Source organism: Pecten maximus, chromosome 4, assembly GCF_902652985.1.
Source record: "Pecten maximus chromosome 4, xPecMax1.1, whole genome shotgun sequence".
Classification (NCBI taxonomy): Eukaryota; Metazoa; Mollusca; class Bivalvia; order Pectinida; family Pectinidae; genus Pecten; species Pecten maximus.
In genome coordinates, this window is record NC_047018.1 from 27,928,238 (window position 1) to 27,947,071 (window position 18,834).

The window sequence follows — 18,834 nt, forward strand, 5'->3', positions numbered from 1 at the left end:
GTACATCACCAGTCTAACTTTATACCATGCCTCCGTCTGTACATCACCAGTCTAACTTTTATACCATGCCTCTGTCTGTACATCACCAGTCTAACTTTATACCACGCCTCTGTCTGTACATCATCAGTCTAACTTTATACCACGCCTCTGTCTGTACATCACCAGTCTAACTTTATACCACGCCTCTATCTGTACATCATCAGTCTAACTTTATACCACGCCTCTATCTATACATCATCAGTCTAACTTTATACCACGCCTCTATCTGTACATCACCAGCCTAACTTTATACCACGCCTCTGTCTGTACATCACCAGTACATCATCAGTCTAACTTTATACCACGCCTCTGTCTGTACATCATCAGTCTAACTTTATACCACGCCTCTATCTGTTCATCACCAGCCTAACTTTTATACCACACCTCTGTCTGTACATCATCAGTCCAACTTTTACACCATGCCCCTATCCTTACACCTACCAACATCATGAATCAAACATTTACATCATATTCATATCTATACTGTTATTTGACGACCTTTTACATCCTGCTCCTACCATTACACCATCAGTCTAAGTTTTAGATATTCCGCCAAGCCGAAAGCAAAATTGTAACTTTTAACATCAGATCTTTATCCAACTTTTTACACTACACTTCTATCTTTGAATCATCAGTTTAATTATTATTCTCACTTTTACATCATGCCTCTATCTTCACAATGCAGCATCAGTATCCTCTGGTAATACAAGTTTACATTAATACATCATTAGTGCATCTCTTCCATGTGTGCCGGCCATCATTGCTGCTCAATTAAAACAAAGCTAAATGAAAATAGTACTCTTTATTTCATTACTACTTCACATATAAACATATGGTATTCCTCATGCAAATATTATATTTCACATACAAACGTAACATTTCACAAACAAACAATACTTCCATTTGATGTTGTCAACCAATAAAGGTTAGTGCACCAAGAGATAATATAATTTAAGACCCTGATTTAGGGTTCCACAAGTTATGGATGTCCTCCAATACCTACTGCTTACCCATACAATTCTATTTCTGGTCAAACCTAAGATTTTACTGAATAGAATATGCTCGATTGTGCACATTCAACTACATCTATGTACCTGAAGTGCAGGAAAAAACATAAAAAAAAATAACAATTTCATTAAAAGATGTTCAAGAATGTAAATTGGATTTAAAACAATAAAGTGCTTGTAGGTAAATAATTAAAACATTTAAATGTAAAGTTTCTAATAGATAGGGAATTGGTCGGACATACCTGGTACAGAAATTGTCTGAACATACCTGGTAAAGACAATGTCTGAACATTTCCTCCTTTAGAATTATGTCCATTTTCAACTTTGTATAACTTAGTATATTCTGAACACAGGAATAACTGCCTCTATATTCAGATCACAGTCAATATATAATATCTAAACAAAGATATATTAGTATTTATGTTGTGATCTTACTCCAAAATTTGTCCAGACGTTTTTCAAAACTGATTAAATTTGGGGCTTGAACTACATTTTCTGGTAAAGAAAGCCAGCTGTCCACAATTCTTGGAGTGAATGAATATTTCCTAATTTTTCAACTTACTATGATAATTTATGCATTGCCAAACTTAGTATTTGTACAGTAACAGACTACAATTTTTAAGGTACATATGTATATCATAGAACTTGTCCATTACTAAAGCCTTCCTAAGGGAGGCAACTCCCAGTAATTGATTTACATAATTCAGCAATATCTCAATAGGTACTATAGAATCCTCTGTAATTTTTCTAAACCTTGTTACACATTGTAGAGGAAGTAAAAACCTGTTTATATTAAAAGGTATGCCATTAGACACCACCATATAACCACATTAATTGATGGGATGACTGTTTAACAAACAATTTTACAAACAACACAACAATGATTAAACTATGAATATGTAAATAATAACAAAATGATAATAATGAGCAACGCAGAAGGCACTGGTTAAGTAAAAACTTTGGCACCAGAACATAAGGCCTACCTCGATTCGACACGTCCCTATTACGATGAAGATAGCCTACCTCCACACGTCTATTACCATGGAGACGGCCTACCTCCACACGTCTATTACCATGGAGACGGCCTACCTCCACGCGTCTATTACCATGGAGACGGCCTACCTCCACGCGTCTATTACCATGGAGACAGCTCACCTCCACACACCCCTACTACCAGTGTGGAGGCAGCCTACTTTTTACCCACTAACATCAACTATAGCATAAACGTATAATTTTGGCATCACAGTAAAAGCTTTATAAAAGTATTTCATTGTACATATATATAACCTATAAAATCTAATCTTGTATCACAGATAGAAAATGTAAACAATAAATATCAGATCTTTTTCAGTCCAGATATCAAGTACTGCAGTCTAAACGTCGTTTATTAAAGTTATCAATCTACTAAAATGTCAGTTCAACTAGCTAGAGCTCAAAGGTCACTGACAAGGTCATGTTGTAAAGATCTCAAATATAGCATGAACACCAAAAGAAAGGATATAGAGACTTATTCAAAGAGATGGGGACTGATTTGAGAGAGTATATAAGATATGTACAGACAAGGTAACACACAGACTATCAGTTGAAATATAATTCCCTTTTCAGTAAAATTAGAAGATTAATAAAAGGTCAAAGGTCTACAGAAAAATGGCATATACTGAAAACATCCTCAATATACAACTAATACACTTGGAATTATAGGACATTGGATTATATCTCATGGATAATTCTCAGATATGAATGCTCCAAGAAGCTCATTGAAGGAATAGAGTAAACCTCAACATAAGTGATAATATCAAGAGACAGGAGTTTGTTACTAAAAGGTCCACATAACAACAATGGCACTTTAAACAATGGATAAGAAAGAATACATCACAGATCTATGAAATAAAAAACAAAACAGATGTTTCTGTTAGTATCTGACTATCCTAGCACACACATTAGTCACCTCTAACAAACTGTATAACCTTCAAACCCCACAGAACATTGGTAACAATCAGTCTATATAAACCCTGTTAGCAGGGCTATCACACTGACAAAGGGGGCAGGTAAAACAAGGAAATATAGGACAAAGGATTCCAGGACAGGTAAAACAATAACAAGGAAATATAGTACAAAGGATTCTAGGACAGGTAAAACAATAACAAGGAAATATAGGACAAAGGATTCCAGGACAGGTTAAACAATAACAAGGAAATATAGGACAAAGGATTCCAGGACAGGTTAAACAATAACAAGGAAATATAGGACAAAGGATTCCAGGACAGGTTAAACAATAACAAGGAAATATAGGACAAAGGATTCCAGGACAGGTAAAACAATAACAAGGAAATATAGGACAAAGGATTCTAGGACAGGTAAAACAGTAACAAGGAAATATAGGACAAAGGATTCTAGGACAGGTAAAACAGTAACAAGGAAATATAGGACAAAGGATTCCAGGACAGGTAAAACAATACCAAGGAAATATAGGACAAAGGATTCCAGGACAGGTAAAACAATAACAAGGAAATACAGGACAAAGCATTCCAGACAAGTGGTGAAAGAAAATCTGGACAAATACAATTTAGTCTGAATGGGAAAAAGTACAATAAACAACACATAGATGTTACAAACCCAATAATAGGGTTACTTTGACATCGGTAGACATTTTACCTGCTAAGTATCCGCGACCTTCTGTCCAATGACAGACAAGCACGCAGTAAAGACTATGTAAATAAACACTACCCTTGACAAGTTCAAAGGTCACACATAAACGAAAAGCGGCAAGCATACCTCTGACACCACCTTATGTGATGGTATCGTTATACAAAGTAATATTTTATAAAAATTTATATACATGCATGGACTTTTTTGTTTGTGGCCATGTGACCAAAATGTACAGAAGTTAAGGCTAGCTGTGTAAACCAAAGTTAGGATGTCTCAATGTTCCTATTGTCATTACCACATATAGAATACAAAAAATTGAATTTCTTGACAACAGTTTGAACAAAGAAAATTAAAGAGCTCCAGAGTTTTAAACAAATGTTGTATAACATTATCATGATTATGGATTATTAGAGACCTCATTTCTGTATTGGTGTAGAGTGGAGCCTTGATAATCCAGTCTGATTTATTGTTAGGAAAAATGACATATGTCAAATGACATAGAGATATTTATTACAAATTTTGAGAGGTAGTAGGATTAACAAGGCTCAACGTTTAATTTCTAGTTAGTTAACTTTGACCTCTGAATATCAGTCCTAACATAAAACACTTTAAACCCTATTCACAGGCAGTATAACTTGCTGAAAACCTGATGAACCAATAGACAGCGAGACATCTGCTGATGTAAATGATGACATCAGAGTCCATTCCATGCTGAGGACTCTTCACTATCCGAAGTATCATCAGGAATAAATTTGCGTATCGGCATTCATGTCATTGTCATGCTCGGGCGATTCAAAGATACAGTGCATGCCTGGGTAGACCACCTTAGGACTTCTGCTGCGAGGACTACTGGGTGGGGTTCTGAAAAGTTACATATAACGTGTAAAAAGATGTATTTTTATTTTTGTAATGATAATAACAGTAAGATTTTTGTCCATTCTGATTACAATACATGTATATAATACAGTAATTTAACATCCATCTTTATCTTCGATACAGTATCATACATATATACCTTTCAAACATCCATTATCATAGCAATTAACTGAATAACATATTCTGATGATAGAGCATGTTCAAATTTCAATATGAAAAGGCCAGCATTAAAGTATTAACAGCAAAACAAAAAGATACAAAGTTATCTCCGACAACTTAATCTGGTCTTTATGATACATCCATCTGTCCGGAATAGTGTACCCTCTAGTCAATTCAGCTCCATGTAGGCATGTTTGTTAAGGCATTTACATTTCAATACAAACATTATTAAAATGATATATATATCCTAAATTTGAAAAACAATTAAATAATGCAAAATTGACTTTAATTCTTTTTCCAATAAATATGTAATCCTTGCCATCATAAAGAACAATGTAATATTAGACCTTGGCAAATGATATTTTTGTGAAGCGTTAAAAACAGGGTTAAAACAGAGGAAATGGCACGGCATCTTACCACCATGGCCACCATATGTGTGGCAAAGCAGCACACAGTTGTCAAGGAGGCAGTTCAAAGGTCACAGCACACAGAAAGCACACAATTGGTCGAAAGGTGGTCACACACCTAGCCTGGAGTCACCCATAGATTACAATGTGATGCTTCAGTGATCACATCATACTTCAGTGATCATACCCTGTCTCAGTCAATCTGGTCAGTAAGTAGCACCATCCTGACCCCCACACCATATATTTGTACCCACAACCCCGACCTTTGACCCCTGAACCACCACCAGCTACAGTTGTCCCTCTTCCACAACACCAATTCTGTCTCCTCCCCCCCCCGATACACTACAGTCATCTACTGATCCTGATTGGTCCATAGTGGTGTATCAGCAGATTACCATGGTGTATTGGGTTGAATGGATTTGTACTTCATCATAGTCTCTAATTCATTCATTAATTCAATTTGTTTTGAACTTTCACCGTAAATATAAATGCACAACAGAATTTGATCCTACAACTATAACCACCAGGGTATGAGAATGTGCTGTGGAGAGGGATTCCTTTACACTAGGCCTATATTAGAGCTATACCTACATTCAAATCACTATCCCACAAAACTGGGTTTCCAAGTTTTTGAGAAAACATTTATTAATCGTTAAAGTCTAACAAAATGTATGCCAACTCTTCTTATGGAGACATGTATGTTTCTGGATTAGAAAAAACTCAGATCTGATGGCCTAAGGCCAGTAAATGTAAATATTGGTGACAACTTGCCTAAAAAGGCAAGTGCAATCTAATTTAGATGCAACAAATTAAGTTAATTTAGCCAACTAAAAATTGTATGTTTCAACTTTGGACCAGTACAACCAGTGATGTTTAAGTTATATTTCTTGACCTGTTTATAGGATCTCCGATATGAACATCTAGTAAAAATAGATCAGCAACATCTACAACAGTTCATGATTATAATCATTCACAGAACAGAATCAAATTTATCTGCAAAAAATATTATGTTACAGTTGTTGAGTTTTCCTTGGACTATAGTCAGCATCAGTAAAATGAGTGTTTGAAAAAAAAAAAAAAAAAAAGATAGCAATTCAAAATCTAGAAAAACAAAGAAATGAAATGCACTGTACCAACAATATTTTTTGAAGTTAAGCAGTAGGAAGTAAAATACAAAATTATACCATTCAGACCAAAACAATTCTTCTTCATAAAATAAATAAACAATGCATATCTACAATAGAATGAGAACAGTAAATAACCAATCTAGAGTACACCAAACCTGTCAATACTAACAAAAAGCAAAAAAATAAACAACATTACTCAGAAACAGTTTGTAATGTAAATATAGGTAGGGTTCAGGAAATAATCCATTTTGAGTTATCTCCCTTGTCCTAACCAGTGGGAGGTAATGGAGACTTAAAATAGCTATATATGAGTGAGAGATTACAAGTTATATAAGGGTTACAAGGCAGGTAACTTACATGCATGACTAGACCTGTTATGTATACCACTATATCACAATTTAATATCACAGCAGTATGTATGGTTAGGTATAAACCCCAGACAGACTGACCAAAACTAATCGCCCACCATTATATGATATCCTATAACTGGACTGTCTGCTAAACATTTTTATTTTTTATCACAAGGTACATTAGTGATTGGTCAGCATTGGTCAGTCTGGACACAACTAGTAGGGATCAGTGGAAAACATGGTGGGTTACAGCCACTGAATGATGGCTAGCTCTACCTATAGACAGTGTCGGGAGCTGGTGGATGGTAGAAGTCGGATCCATGCGTGGGCGTGCCCAGGGCCCGGGGCTGAGGGTACTGGTGGGAGGGGGAGGGGTAGTCAGAGAGGTCAGTTAGCTCAGGAAGTGACCAGGGGTTCTGGTAACCTGCACAACAAAACAAATAACACAGCTATTCAAGTATTCACAGTTACTTCAAGTTATGATAGTCTTCTACCCTTCAACACAAATACACATATATCCTATAAAGTACATGTTCGACCAGGCTCAAATTTCATTCCATAATTGAAGGAAATTCCTTAGCATAAATTTTCCAATAGGAAATAATTATTGGAATCTTAGATAAGGAACTTAATTTCTATCCTATGTTTCTATGGTAGATTTAAAGTTAAGGAATTTCCTTAGGTAAAGGAGTATTTATAGTAATCTAAAGTTTATTTATGAATTTAACCAATACCTGTCAAAAGTTTGATCATCTTTATGAATCATATAAACTAAATGTTGACCTTCAGTGTTTCAAATGTCCATGATACAAAATGTTTTATCAATGTTTCCTAAATATTACAGATGTACATGATACAAAATATTTATCAAAGTTCACACTGATAAACAAAATGTTTATCAAAGTTCACACTGATAAACAAAATGTTTACCAAAGTTCACACTGATAAACAAAGCATTTATCAAAGTTCACACTGATAAACAAAATGTTTATCAAAGTTCACACGGATAAACAAAATGTTTATCAAAGTTCACACTGATAAACAAAATGTTTATCAAAGTTCACACTGATAAACAAAATGTTTACCAAAGTTCACACTGATGAACAAAGCGTTTATCAAAGTTCACAATGATAAACAAAATGTTTATCAAAGTTCACACGGATAAACAAAATGTTTATCAAAGTTCACACTGATAAACAAAATGTTTATCAAAGTTCACACTGATAAACAAAATGTTTATCAAAGTTTACACTGATAAACAAAATGTTTATTTAAGTTTACACTGATAGGTTTAATTCCTGATCATCTGTCGACAAAAACCTGATGTATTTAGAGGAGAACTGGGTTGTTGAATGTTAAATATTACAAATTTTAAAGAGTAAAATCTATTATTTTCCACCAATAAGCAGGCTTTCTTGACAAACATGATACATCTGTCACCATGATATGTTGGTATATAACTGTTATTACTGTAATATCACCAAGGCTGTGAGTGACATCATTGTTATTACATACCATACACAGCTTACGTTTCATACACTAGTATTTCTCTGCTATGAGGAAAATGAATACATCTAAAAGAACGTTGACATTTCTATGTTGTCAGAGTGAAATAAGAATTCCGCAGTCCCGTTTTGAATTTGATTACTTTATCACAAAATTGAGAAATAATAGTGGTAACTAAGCAGTATATGGTAATACATGGAACCGTGAACATTGCCGACCCAAACTCCAATATGTGACTGGGATACAACATGTGCTGGTATTGGCTGGTGAGAAAAGTCAAACTGTGTATAAAGGTATAATAAATGTTAGATATGGACCTAAATCGCTCAAGCTCTAAGTGTTGGGCGGCCTCGTACTAGGGAATACAGCCTCATATCTAGAAGAGAAAGAAATGTTTACAATGGAACCACAATCATTCTCACTCATTTTGATATCAATTTCTGACATGAATTAACCTGAATTATTATATTTTATTATCACAAAGTGTTGTTGTTTTTTCTACCGAGGGGAAATGTTCGTCCCAAGGACATACCTAACAATGAATTTACACATGCTTTATTCAGAGAAATTTCCCTCTATGTTTATTTTTGGAACAGAATAAGGAAAATGAAATGTCCTTATTCTCCTATTGCTATGTCATAGGAAATATGAATGTACATGTACTGAGTATTTTGTATTTTTTATAAAATTGATATATTTTCTGAATAGGCTACCAAGGGGTATGCCTTTGATACAGAAACAGTGATGTCTTTATGCTAGCGTGGTAATGTGACACTCAATTGTCAATTTTACATTTCCTGCTTTAAATACTTACCGGTAAGTGACTATTCAATTTTACTTAAAATCTTATACCAACATTTATTACAGAAAGCATGTAAATTTACTTAAGTAAAAAAATTGCCTGACAGCATAGATCAGCATCAATCACTGAAAGCATAATGTTGTAGATACAATGTACAGAATCTGAACAAGAGCAGATAACTTCAAGCTTGGAAAAATATGCACTCAGAGATAATCCAGGTTGCCAGACTAAAAATAAATGTCCTTTTAAAGCCGATCATAGCTTACAAATGTATATGTACTCAATTCTTCATCGATGCTATGTAAAGCAGTTATCTCCCCTGAAAATGAGGACCAAGAATATTGCAATGAACATTTAACTTCCATGAGAAGTTCCAAAAATTCAAAAAGGTGATCCCTGTGTGCTCCCCCTCTGATCATTCTCTGTGGTAAGGGGATCTACAAATAACCACTCCCAATAAATATTGTAAGTTGCCATATTCACTCTTTAGTGAAATAATGCTTGACATCTCATAATACCAGTGTAATTAATTGATATAGACAGCAAGGGTAAAGTACTGACTATTATCAGGTTATGATCAGTTCCAAACTGATTATCTAACATTACAATCAGATTACCTAAGGTAATCCAAATAGCTATACATACAAATTAAACATAGTGTAATTATAAATTACCTTAATAAGATTACCACAGATTCTGTAAGATTATAACAAGATTACTACAAATTGTAATGAGATTAAACCATACTCACTATAATTATAATTGGAGACCATTGAGACACTAGCTATATGTACAGAACTCCACATAAAGACCTTACCTTGCATCACACTTTCATACATCAGAGAGGATGGGGTGACAGGTGTTGGTGTCTTAGATCTTCTGCTGTAAACATAAACAAAATAATGTTGACAGGATCTGCTGTAAACATAAACACAATAATGTTGACAGGATCTGCTGTAAACATAAACACAATAATGTTGACAGGATCTGCTGTAAACATAAACAAAATAATGTTCACACAGGATCTGCTGTATACAAAATAATATTGACAGGATCTGCTGTAAACATAAACACAATAATGTTGACAGGATCTGCTGTAAACATAAACACAATAATGTTGACACAGGATCTGCTGTAAACATATACAAAATAATATTGACAGAATCTGCTGTATACAAAATAATGTTGACAGGATCTGCTGTAAACATAAACACAATAATGTTCACACAGGATCTGCTGTAAACATAAACAAAATAATGTTCACACAGGATCTGCTGTAAACATTAACACAATAATGTTGACAGGATCTGCTGTAAACATACAAAATAATATTGACAGGATCTGCTGTAAACATATACAAAATAATGTTGACAGGATCTGATATAAACATAAACAAAATAATGTTGACAGGATTTGCTGTAAACATAAACAAAATAATGTTGACAGAATCTGCTGTATACAAAATAATGTTGACAGAACCTGCTGTATACAAAATAATATTGACAGGATCTGCTGTAAATATGTACAAAATAATATTGACAGGATCTGCTGTAAACATATACAAAATAATGTTGACAGCAGATTCTTTCAACATATACAAAATATACATAAACAGAATAATATTGACAGGATCTGCTGTAAACATATACAAAATAATTTTGACAGGATCTGCTGTAAACATATACAAAATAATGTTGACAGGATCTGCTGTAAACATATACAAAATAATGTTGACAGCAGATTCTTTCAACATATACAAAATATACATAAACAAAATAACATTGATAGGACCTGCTGTAAACATATACAAAATAATGTTGAGAGTATTTTGATTAAGTCATTACAAAAGCATTAACAATCATTTAAATGTAATGACCCAGGTGATGTCCATATACATTGGTTAAATATCAGGTAATCAATCCTTATATATCCTTTACTGGATGATTTTTTTCTGACAATGTTTATGATAACTAGAACTGTCGCCAGGATGGCTGACTAAAACCCCCGTAATCTGCACGAGTCAATGGTGAATTGGAACTGTTAATTAGAGGCTAACTAAGATAACCCAGTAATATAGTGACCAGTTGCCATAGCAACCATAATTTTGAGAAAAAGAAAGTGGCGTGCACATTTACCCATGGTCCTCTATATTTGTGTGAAGTTTCATTGAAATCAATCAGCCCTTCGGTTTAGGAGGAGTTATCCGGACAAGCATAAAGTTATGGTTCTTATTGGAAAACCTGTTTATAGTGACCAGTTGCCATAGCAACCATAATTTTGAGGAAAAAAAAGTGAGATGCACTTCTACACATGGTCCTCTATATTTGTGTGAAGTTTCATTGAAATCAGCCCTTCGGTTTAGGAGGAGTTGTCCGGACAAACTTAAAGTTATGGTTCTTATCAGAAAACCTGTTTATAGTGACCAGTTGCCATAGCAACAATAATTTTGAAAAAAAAGAAAGTGGCATGCACATCTACACATGGTCCTCTATATTTGTGTGAAGTTTCTTTGAAATCAGCCCTTCGGTTTAGGAGGAGTTGTCCGGACAAGCATAAAGTTATGGTTCTTATCGGAAAACCTGTTTATAGTGACCAGTTGCCATAGCAACCATAATTTTGAGAAAAATAAAGTGGCATGCATATCTACACATGATCATTAATATTTGTGTGAAGTTTCATTGGAATTGGCCCATCGGTTTAGGAGGAGTTGTCCGGACAAAATGCGTCTACAGACAGACGGACGGACGGACAGACAACCTGATTCTAGTATACCCCCCTAACTTCCTTGCGGAATACAAAGCAGTGGTATAAATAATCTGCCCTGCCTTGGCAGTCAACCAAGAGGATATTAATTCACACTCTCATTTGATCAAGAAACTGGTATCCACATAACTTGATATCAGTCCAGTGAACTCATCTTTACTATAGGAGAAAAGAAAACAATAATAAAGTTACCTCCATGTCCGTGAGGCCACAGCAGACCTCGGACGCTGCATATTGTCTGGTAATCCTTCCTTCCATCCTGGAACATGTCCTGACATCGGACGCTTTTTGAAGTTTTCCCAGTAGACATCCCTACCCCCTGCCAGCCAATGGTTTCCTGTAGACAGGTTTAGGACAGCACTCCCTGGGCGTGACACAGCCTTGTTTTTCATCGCTGGTGATGATGGTCTCGCTGGTGGCGGTGACCAATGTCCCACTGTGTAACATAATGACAGTAGGTTATCATGTAGTATAACAAGCCTATACACAGGACCACCAGTATTATATAGGATATTGGTCCATATTGTACTCCTCTAGTAAAGGTATTATACCTTCAGAATACTTATTTCACTTTACTTTCTAAGGCCAACATAATAACAAGTGATACATACAAACTATTGTTGGACTTCTCAATCTAAAATAACAAAAATATATAATCAGAAATCATTGCTAATATTTTCCTTTATAATGTTCTTTGATTGATTTGAATTAAAACAAGTCAAATGTTCTTCAGCAAGTCAAAAAACTGCCTGCATTCAAATCTAAATTGATATTGTGATACATATGACTATATGGAGAGAAGTATTGCCGTCCTGAGTAACATATAAATGCTGAGCAATATCATTTTACTGTACATTATATTTGCCTCCCGATAAGACACCAACACTAGTAATATAACATGATCATTTAGAGAATTCATTCAGGAAGTAGAATTAGCAAGGTGTTAAAGTGCAAGTTAAAATCAAATTGATAAATATATTCTTCATTGTTTTACACCTGTATCCACAGGTATATAAACAACAGCTGTTTATTTTAAGTAAACCTGAAAATTAGAAGAGATCAACAAGATCAAACATGAACTAGAACAGTCAAAAACATGTCAAACAGAAACATCCTTTACTAGAAGGTTCTACAGGCAAAAATACAGTCAGAAGTCCAAATCACAAAACAGAAAAATGTGTGTGATGGAGATAATATCAATGCAGAAAGCATGAAGAAAAGTAAATATAGTGATGAAAAAAATGATGAAAAAACAAAGTAATACAAATGTTTGATGAAGATACAAAGTAAAACAAATGTGTGATGAAGATACAAAGTAAAACAAATGTGTGATGAAGATACAAAGAAATACAAATGTTTGATGACGAAACAAAGTAATACAAATGTGTGATGAAGATACAAAGAAATACAAATGTTTGATGAAGAAACAAAGTAAAACAAATGTGTGATGAAGATACAAAGTAATACAAATGTTTGATGAAGAAACAAAGTAAAACAAATGTGTGATGAAGATACAAAGTAAAACAAATGTTTGATGAATATAAAAAGTAATACAAATGTGTGATGAAGATACAAAGTAATACAAATATTTGATGAAGAAACAAAGTAAAACAAATGTGTGATGAAGATACAAAGTAATACAAATGTTGGATAAAGAAACAAAGTAAAACAACTGTTTGATGAGGAAACAAAGTAATACAAATGTTTGATGAAGAAACAAAGTAAAACAAATGTGTGATGAAGATACAAAGTAATACAAATGTTGGATGAAGAAACAAAGTAAAACAACTGCTTGATGAAGAAACAAAGTAATACAAATGTTTGATGAAGAAACAAAGTAATACAAATGTGTGATGAAGAAACAAAGTAAAACAACTGTTTGATGAAGATACAAAGTAATACAGATGTGTGATGAAGATACAAAGTAATACAAATGTTGGATAAAGAAACAAAGTAAAACAACTGTTTGATGAAGAAACAAAGTAATACAAATGTGTGATGAAGAAACAAAGTAAAACAACTGTTTGATGAAGATACAAAGTAATACAAATGTGTGATGAAGATACAAAGTAAAACAAATGTGTGATGAAGATACAAAGTAATACAAATGTCTGATGAAGATAATGCAATTCTTTTAAAAAGCAGATGTTGAATAGAAAATCAAAGACAAATCTGACAGGCTCTGATTAATTAATTTGGTGTAAAAGCAGTATTTCTTTCTGTGAAATGACCAGGGATGTAATAGAAAGCTGAAAACACCATTATCAAGTTAACATATTAAATGACTTTTGAAAGCAGATAAGTAATGTATATATATTGTATTTAATATATTTTAGCAATATCAATAAAACTATAAAAAAAAATTAGCAGTACATGTGTGCTATCAATTAAAAAGAGGAGATTTTAATATAAAAATTAATAACTTAATAAGTAAAGAAGTGCAGACGTGTTTCAGTAAAACAGAACAGGTGATCGGGTGATCAGGTGAGAGTGTCGTTAGGGTTACCTGTTTCCTCACTGTCTGGCTGCACTACAGCCGTTTGGACTGTAATAACTGGGGACGGAATTGTCTCCTCTTTTGTCTCTTTAAAATTCATAGTAAATAACAAAATTGTTAACCTTGACAGATTGATTTTGTAATGGTAATGATTTTGACCTCAAACAAATCCACATTTATAAATTATAACAGGGAACACGAAAAGTTTAGGTATACAACAAAAAACATGTGACTTTTATTTTTAAATTTTTGATTTCATTATTCATACAGAAAGCAATTTTTTTTTAAATAACAAGTTATGTAGCTTGGAATGTTAGTCCAAAAATTACCATCTCTTATTTCTACAGAAGTGAAATGATATTCCATTCAAGAATCCAACAAGATTCATGTTTTAAAGGGTTTTAGGAAAGCTGCTATATGCTGATGACATATACCACTCCATGAACTTAGATCACAAGCATTTTACACAAGGTGATAAAACAAATACATAATGAAGGAAAAATCTATGAAGGATATAAGTATATATACACCAATAGATTATAGTGTCACATCATCTGATGCTATAATTGTCACACCTTAACACCATCCTCCTTACGTAATACCTTCTCCACTCTACATAACCAGCACCCTGTATATATAGGTGTTGATACACTGTATACTATACAAACCATATAGGTATCAGAAAGCCCCTACAGCCTGAATCACTCATCAGTTTGTGGAAAAATATTCTCAGAAGCAAATGTCGCAACAAATTTGAGAACATAATAACCATGGTTTATACTAAACCAAACGAAGAACAATTTTAAACTTTGAATTCAGAACTGAAAAGACGACAATGCTTTGCCATGACATCAGCACAAACTTACTATCAGTAGTCACCAACTGATCACTGACCTTACCTTCATCATTTTCCTCGTAGACAAAACTTAATGCACCTGTGATCATTACATCAACAATGTTTACTACCACCTAACAATGGGAGTGTATAGATAATGGTCGACACTAGTATACTACCACATAACAATGGGGGTGTATAGATAATGGTCGACACTAGTATACTACCACATAACAATGGGAGTGTATAGATAATGGTCGACACTAGTATACTACCACATAACAATGGGGGTGTATAGATAATGGTCGACACTAGTACACTACCACATAACAATGGGAGTGTATAGATAATGGTCAAACTAGTATACTACCACATAACAATGGGGATGTATAGATAATGGTCAAACTAGTATACTACCACATAACAATGGGAGTGTATAGATAATGGTCGACACTAGTACACTACCACATAACAATGGGAGTGTATAGATAATGGTCGACACTAGTACACTACCACATAACAATGGGAGTGTATAGATAATGGTCAAACTAGTATACTACCACATAACAATGGGAGTGTATAGATAATGGTCGACACTAGTACACTATCACATAACAATGGGGGTGTATAGATAATGGTCGACACTAGTATACTACCACATAACAATAGGGGTGTATAGATAATGGTGGACACTAGTACACTACCACATAACAATGGGGGTGTATAGATAATGGTCGACACTAGTATACTACCACATAACAATGGGGGTGTATAGATAATGGTCGACACTAGTATACTACCACATAACAATGGGGGTGTATAGATAATGGTCGACACTAGTATACTACCACATAACAATGGGGGTGTATAGATAATGGTGGACACTAGTACACTACCACATAACAATGGGGGTGTATAGATAATGGTCGACACTAGTTCACTACCACACAACAATGGGGGTGTATAGATAATGGTCAACACTAGTACACTACCACACAACAATGGGGGTGTATAGATAATGGTCAACACTAGTATATATAATCATACAATACAAAGATTTATTTTTCCATTATAATTTTTTTGCACTTAAAGTCAACAAATGACTTATATACATCACAGATCATGATTATGTGACATCCTACAAATCATGATCCTTGTGACATCCCACCAATCACTGACTAGACTGACCATTCCCAGTCTTTTTGATATCTCACCAATCCAGATTTTATGACACCTCACCAATCCCATACTACAAGACAATCCCCCAATTTCAGATTTTGTGACATCTTACCAATCCCTGACTATGAGACAACCCACCAATCCCGGACTTCGTGACACCCCACCAATTCCTGACAATGTGACACCCCACCAATCCCTGACTTTATGACACCCCACCAATCCCTGACTTTATGACACCCCACCAATCCCTGACAATGTGACACCCCACCAATCCCTGACAATGTGACACCCCACCAATCCCTGACAACGTGACACCCCACCAATCCCTGACAATGTGACATCCTACCTATCCACGACTTTGTGACACCCCACCAATCCCTGACAATGTGACACACCACCAATTCCCAACTTCATGACATCCAAGTGATCATTCATTTCATACCTTTATTCTGCTGTGCGCGAGCCTGTACTGACTGTTTCCAGGCCTCTGTGCGTTGTTGTTGGTATGATGTGTTGTAGGCATTCTCGGTCAGTGATGGTCGGATGGGGTGAGCTACAATGTACCTGTAGGCATCCACAGCACTAAATGGCCTTGCCCTTGCAGTTGCAACTTTTTTCCTAAAATTTGAGAACAAAGTATTTTTATTCTAGAGTGTTGATTCAGTTACAGAAATACATCTAAGGTCACAGTGATAGCTGCAGTAACAGCTTAAATCATTATACACAGGAATCTAACAGCTACCTATATGCAGGAATGATTTGTATTAGAAATCTATATCTCTTAATTCAAAGAGTGCAAATGAATAGTTTTCATGTTTTCATTTTTTTTTCGAGAAGTTGGGTTTCAACAATGTTAATCTATCTCCACACATAAAAAATGTGAGACAAAATAAACTGTCTTACCCAGCAAATGGTCCAAACCTTGGAGAGGGATGATGGCGTGCAGAGGAGCGGTGCCCTTTGGGGGTGGCTTGGGATGTGTCACTGGAATGTGTTGTGTCCAGAGAGGTGTCCCCAGGGATTGACAACTGGAGCTCTATGTGGTGACCGGCACTAGTGTGTGGACGCTCACTCTGGACATGGTGGTGGCTGTTATGGTGACCGTTGGTCATGTGATTCTCCTTGTTCTCACTTTGGTAAAGAAACAAATAAGGTTACTAAAAATAGCACTCTCTCACAGAAACAAAGCCAGATTATAATCAGAATTATGAAGTGGAACCATATTCATCATTACTGATGGTAAAACAGCATTTCTAAGAAAATATTTAATTTTCTCTACAGAAGCTGAATTCTATAACGATAGAACTCTAGGTACAGTATATGAGGTTTTAAACATGCGATCTTGTTTAACATGTTACATCAGTAAACTTACCCTGCGCCTTGTACCGGGTGAGTATGGCCGACAGGGCGTTTCTGTAAAACAAATTACAGTGTTATTTGGTTGTTGATAAATACCTTACGAATAAACACTTATACATTCTGATTACTGATCTACAAAATTATATATCATCACATAAACATCTCATCCTAGAATCTCCCAAAGTCCTAACTGAGTCCTAACTGAATATCTACCGACTTATGATTCCCCGGAATGTACTGATGTTGTAGTATGTATGTCACATTAATGTTTTATTTTAAGTTTATGAGATTCTATAATAATACATTGACTAGACAATAACCCTGTTGTCAGTACCAGCTGATGTGGTGTTACCTCCCCTTAGTTACTGCTATCATTATAAGATTCTATAATAATACATTGACTAGACTATAACCCTGTTGTCAGTACCAGCTGATGTGGTGTTACCTCCCCTTAGTTACTGCTATCATTATAAGATTCTATAACTAGAACTGTCACCAGGATGGCTGACTAATACCCCCAGATGGCTCTTTTCGGAAAAACCTGTTTATAGTGACCAGTTGCCATAGTAACCATAATTTTGAAAAAAATTAAAGTGGCATGCACATCTATGTATGGTCCTCTATATTTGTGTGAAGTTTCATTAAAATTGGCCATTTAGTTTAGGAGGAGTTGTCCGGACAAACTTTAAGTTATGGTTCTTATCAGAAACCTGTTTTTAGTGACCAGTTGCCATAGCAACCATAATTTTGTGAAAAATAAAGAGGCATGCACATCTAGACATGGTCCTCTATATTTGTGTGAAGTTTCATTGAAATCGGCCCATTGGTTTAGGAGGAGTTGTCCGGACAAACTTAAAGTTATGGTTCTTATCGGAAAAAACCTGTTTATAGTGACCAGATGCCATAGCAACCATAATTTTGAAAAAAAAGAAAGTGGCATGCACATCTATGTATGGTCCTCTATATTTGTGTGAAGTTTCATTGAAATTGGCCATTTAGTTTAGGAGGAGTTGTCCGGACAAACATAAAGTTATGGTTCTTATCAGAAAATCTGTTTATAGTGACCAGTTGCCATAGCAACCATAATTTTGAGAAAAAGTGGCATGCACATCTCCACATGATCATTAATATTTGTGTGAAGTTTCATCGGAATTGGCCCATCAGTTTAGGAGGAGTTGTCCGGACAAAATGCGTCTACAGACAGACGGACGGACGGACAACCTAGCTGATTCCAGTATACCCCCACTAACTTCGTTGCGGGGGTATAATAATACATTGA

General features: G+C 34.9%; 1 protein-coding gene across 1 annotated transcript in view; it reads right to left on the bottom strand.

The window, feature by feature from the left end:
* Positions 1-826: 826 nt before the first annotated feature.
* LOC117325708 overlaps positions 827-18,834 on the bottom strand; it is an 84,419-nt gene continuing 66,411 nt past the window's right edge. The window contains 9 exon segments of the mRNA XM_033882130.1: positions 827-4,556; positions 5,148-7,038; positions 9,740-9,804; positions 11,878-12,121; positions 14,192-14,269; positions 15,082-15,117; positions 16,639-16,814; positions 17,100-17,327; positions 17,569-17,609. Coding sequence (XP_033738021.1) covers positions 6,887-7,038; positions 9,740-9,804; positions 11,878-12,121; positions 14,192-14,269; positions 15,082-15,117; positions 16,639-16,814; positions 17,100-17,327; positions 17,569-17,609 — 1,020 coding nt within the window. The 3' untranslated portion in view covers positions 827-4,556; positions 5,148-6,886.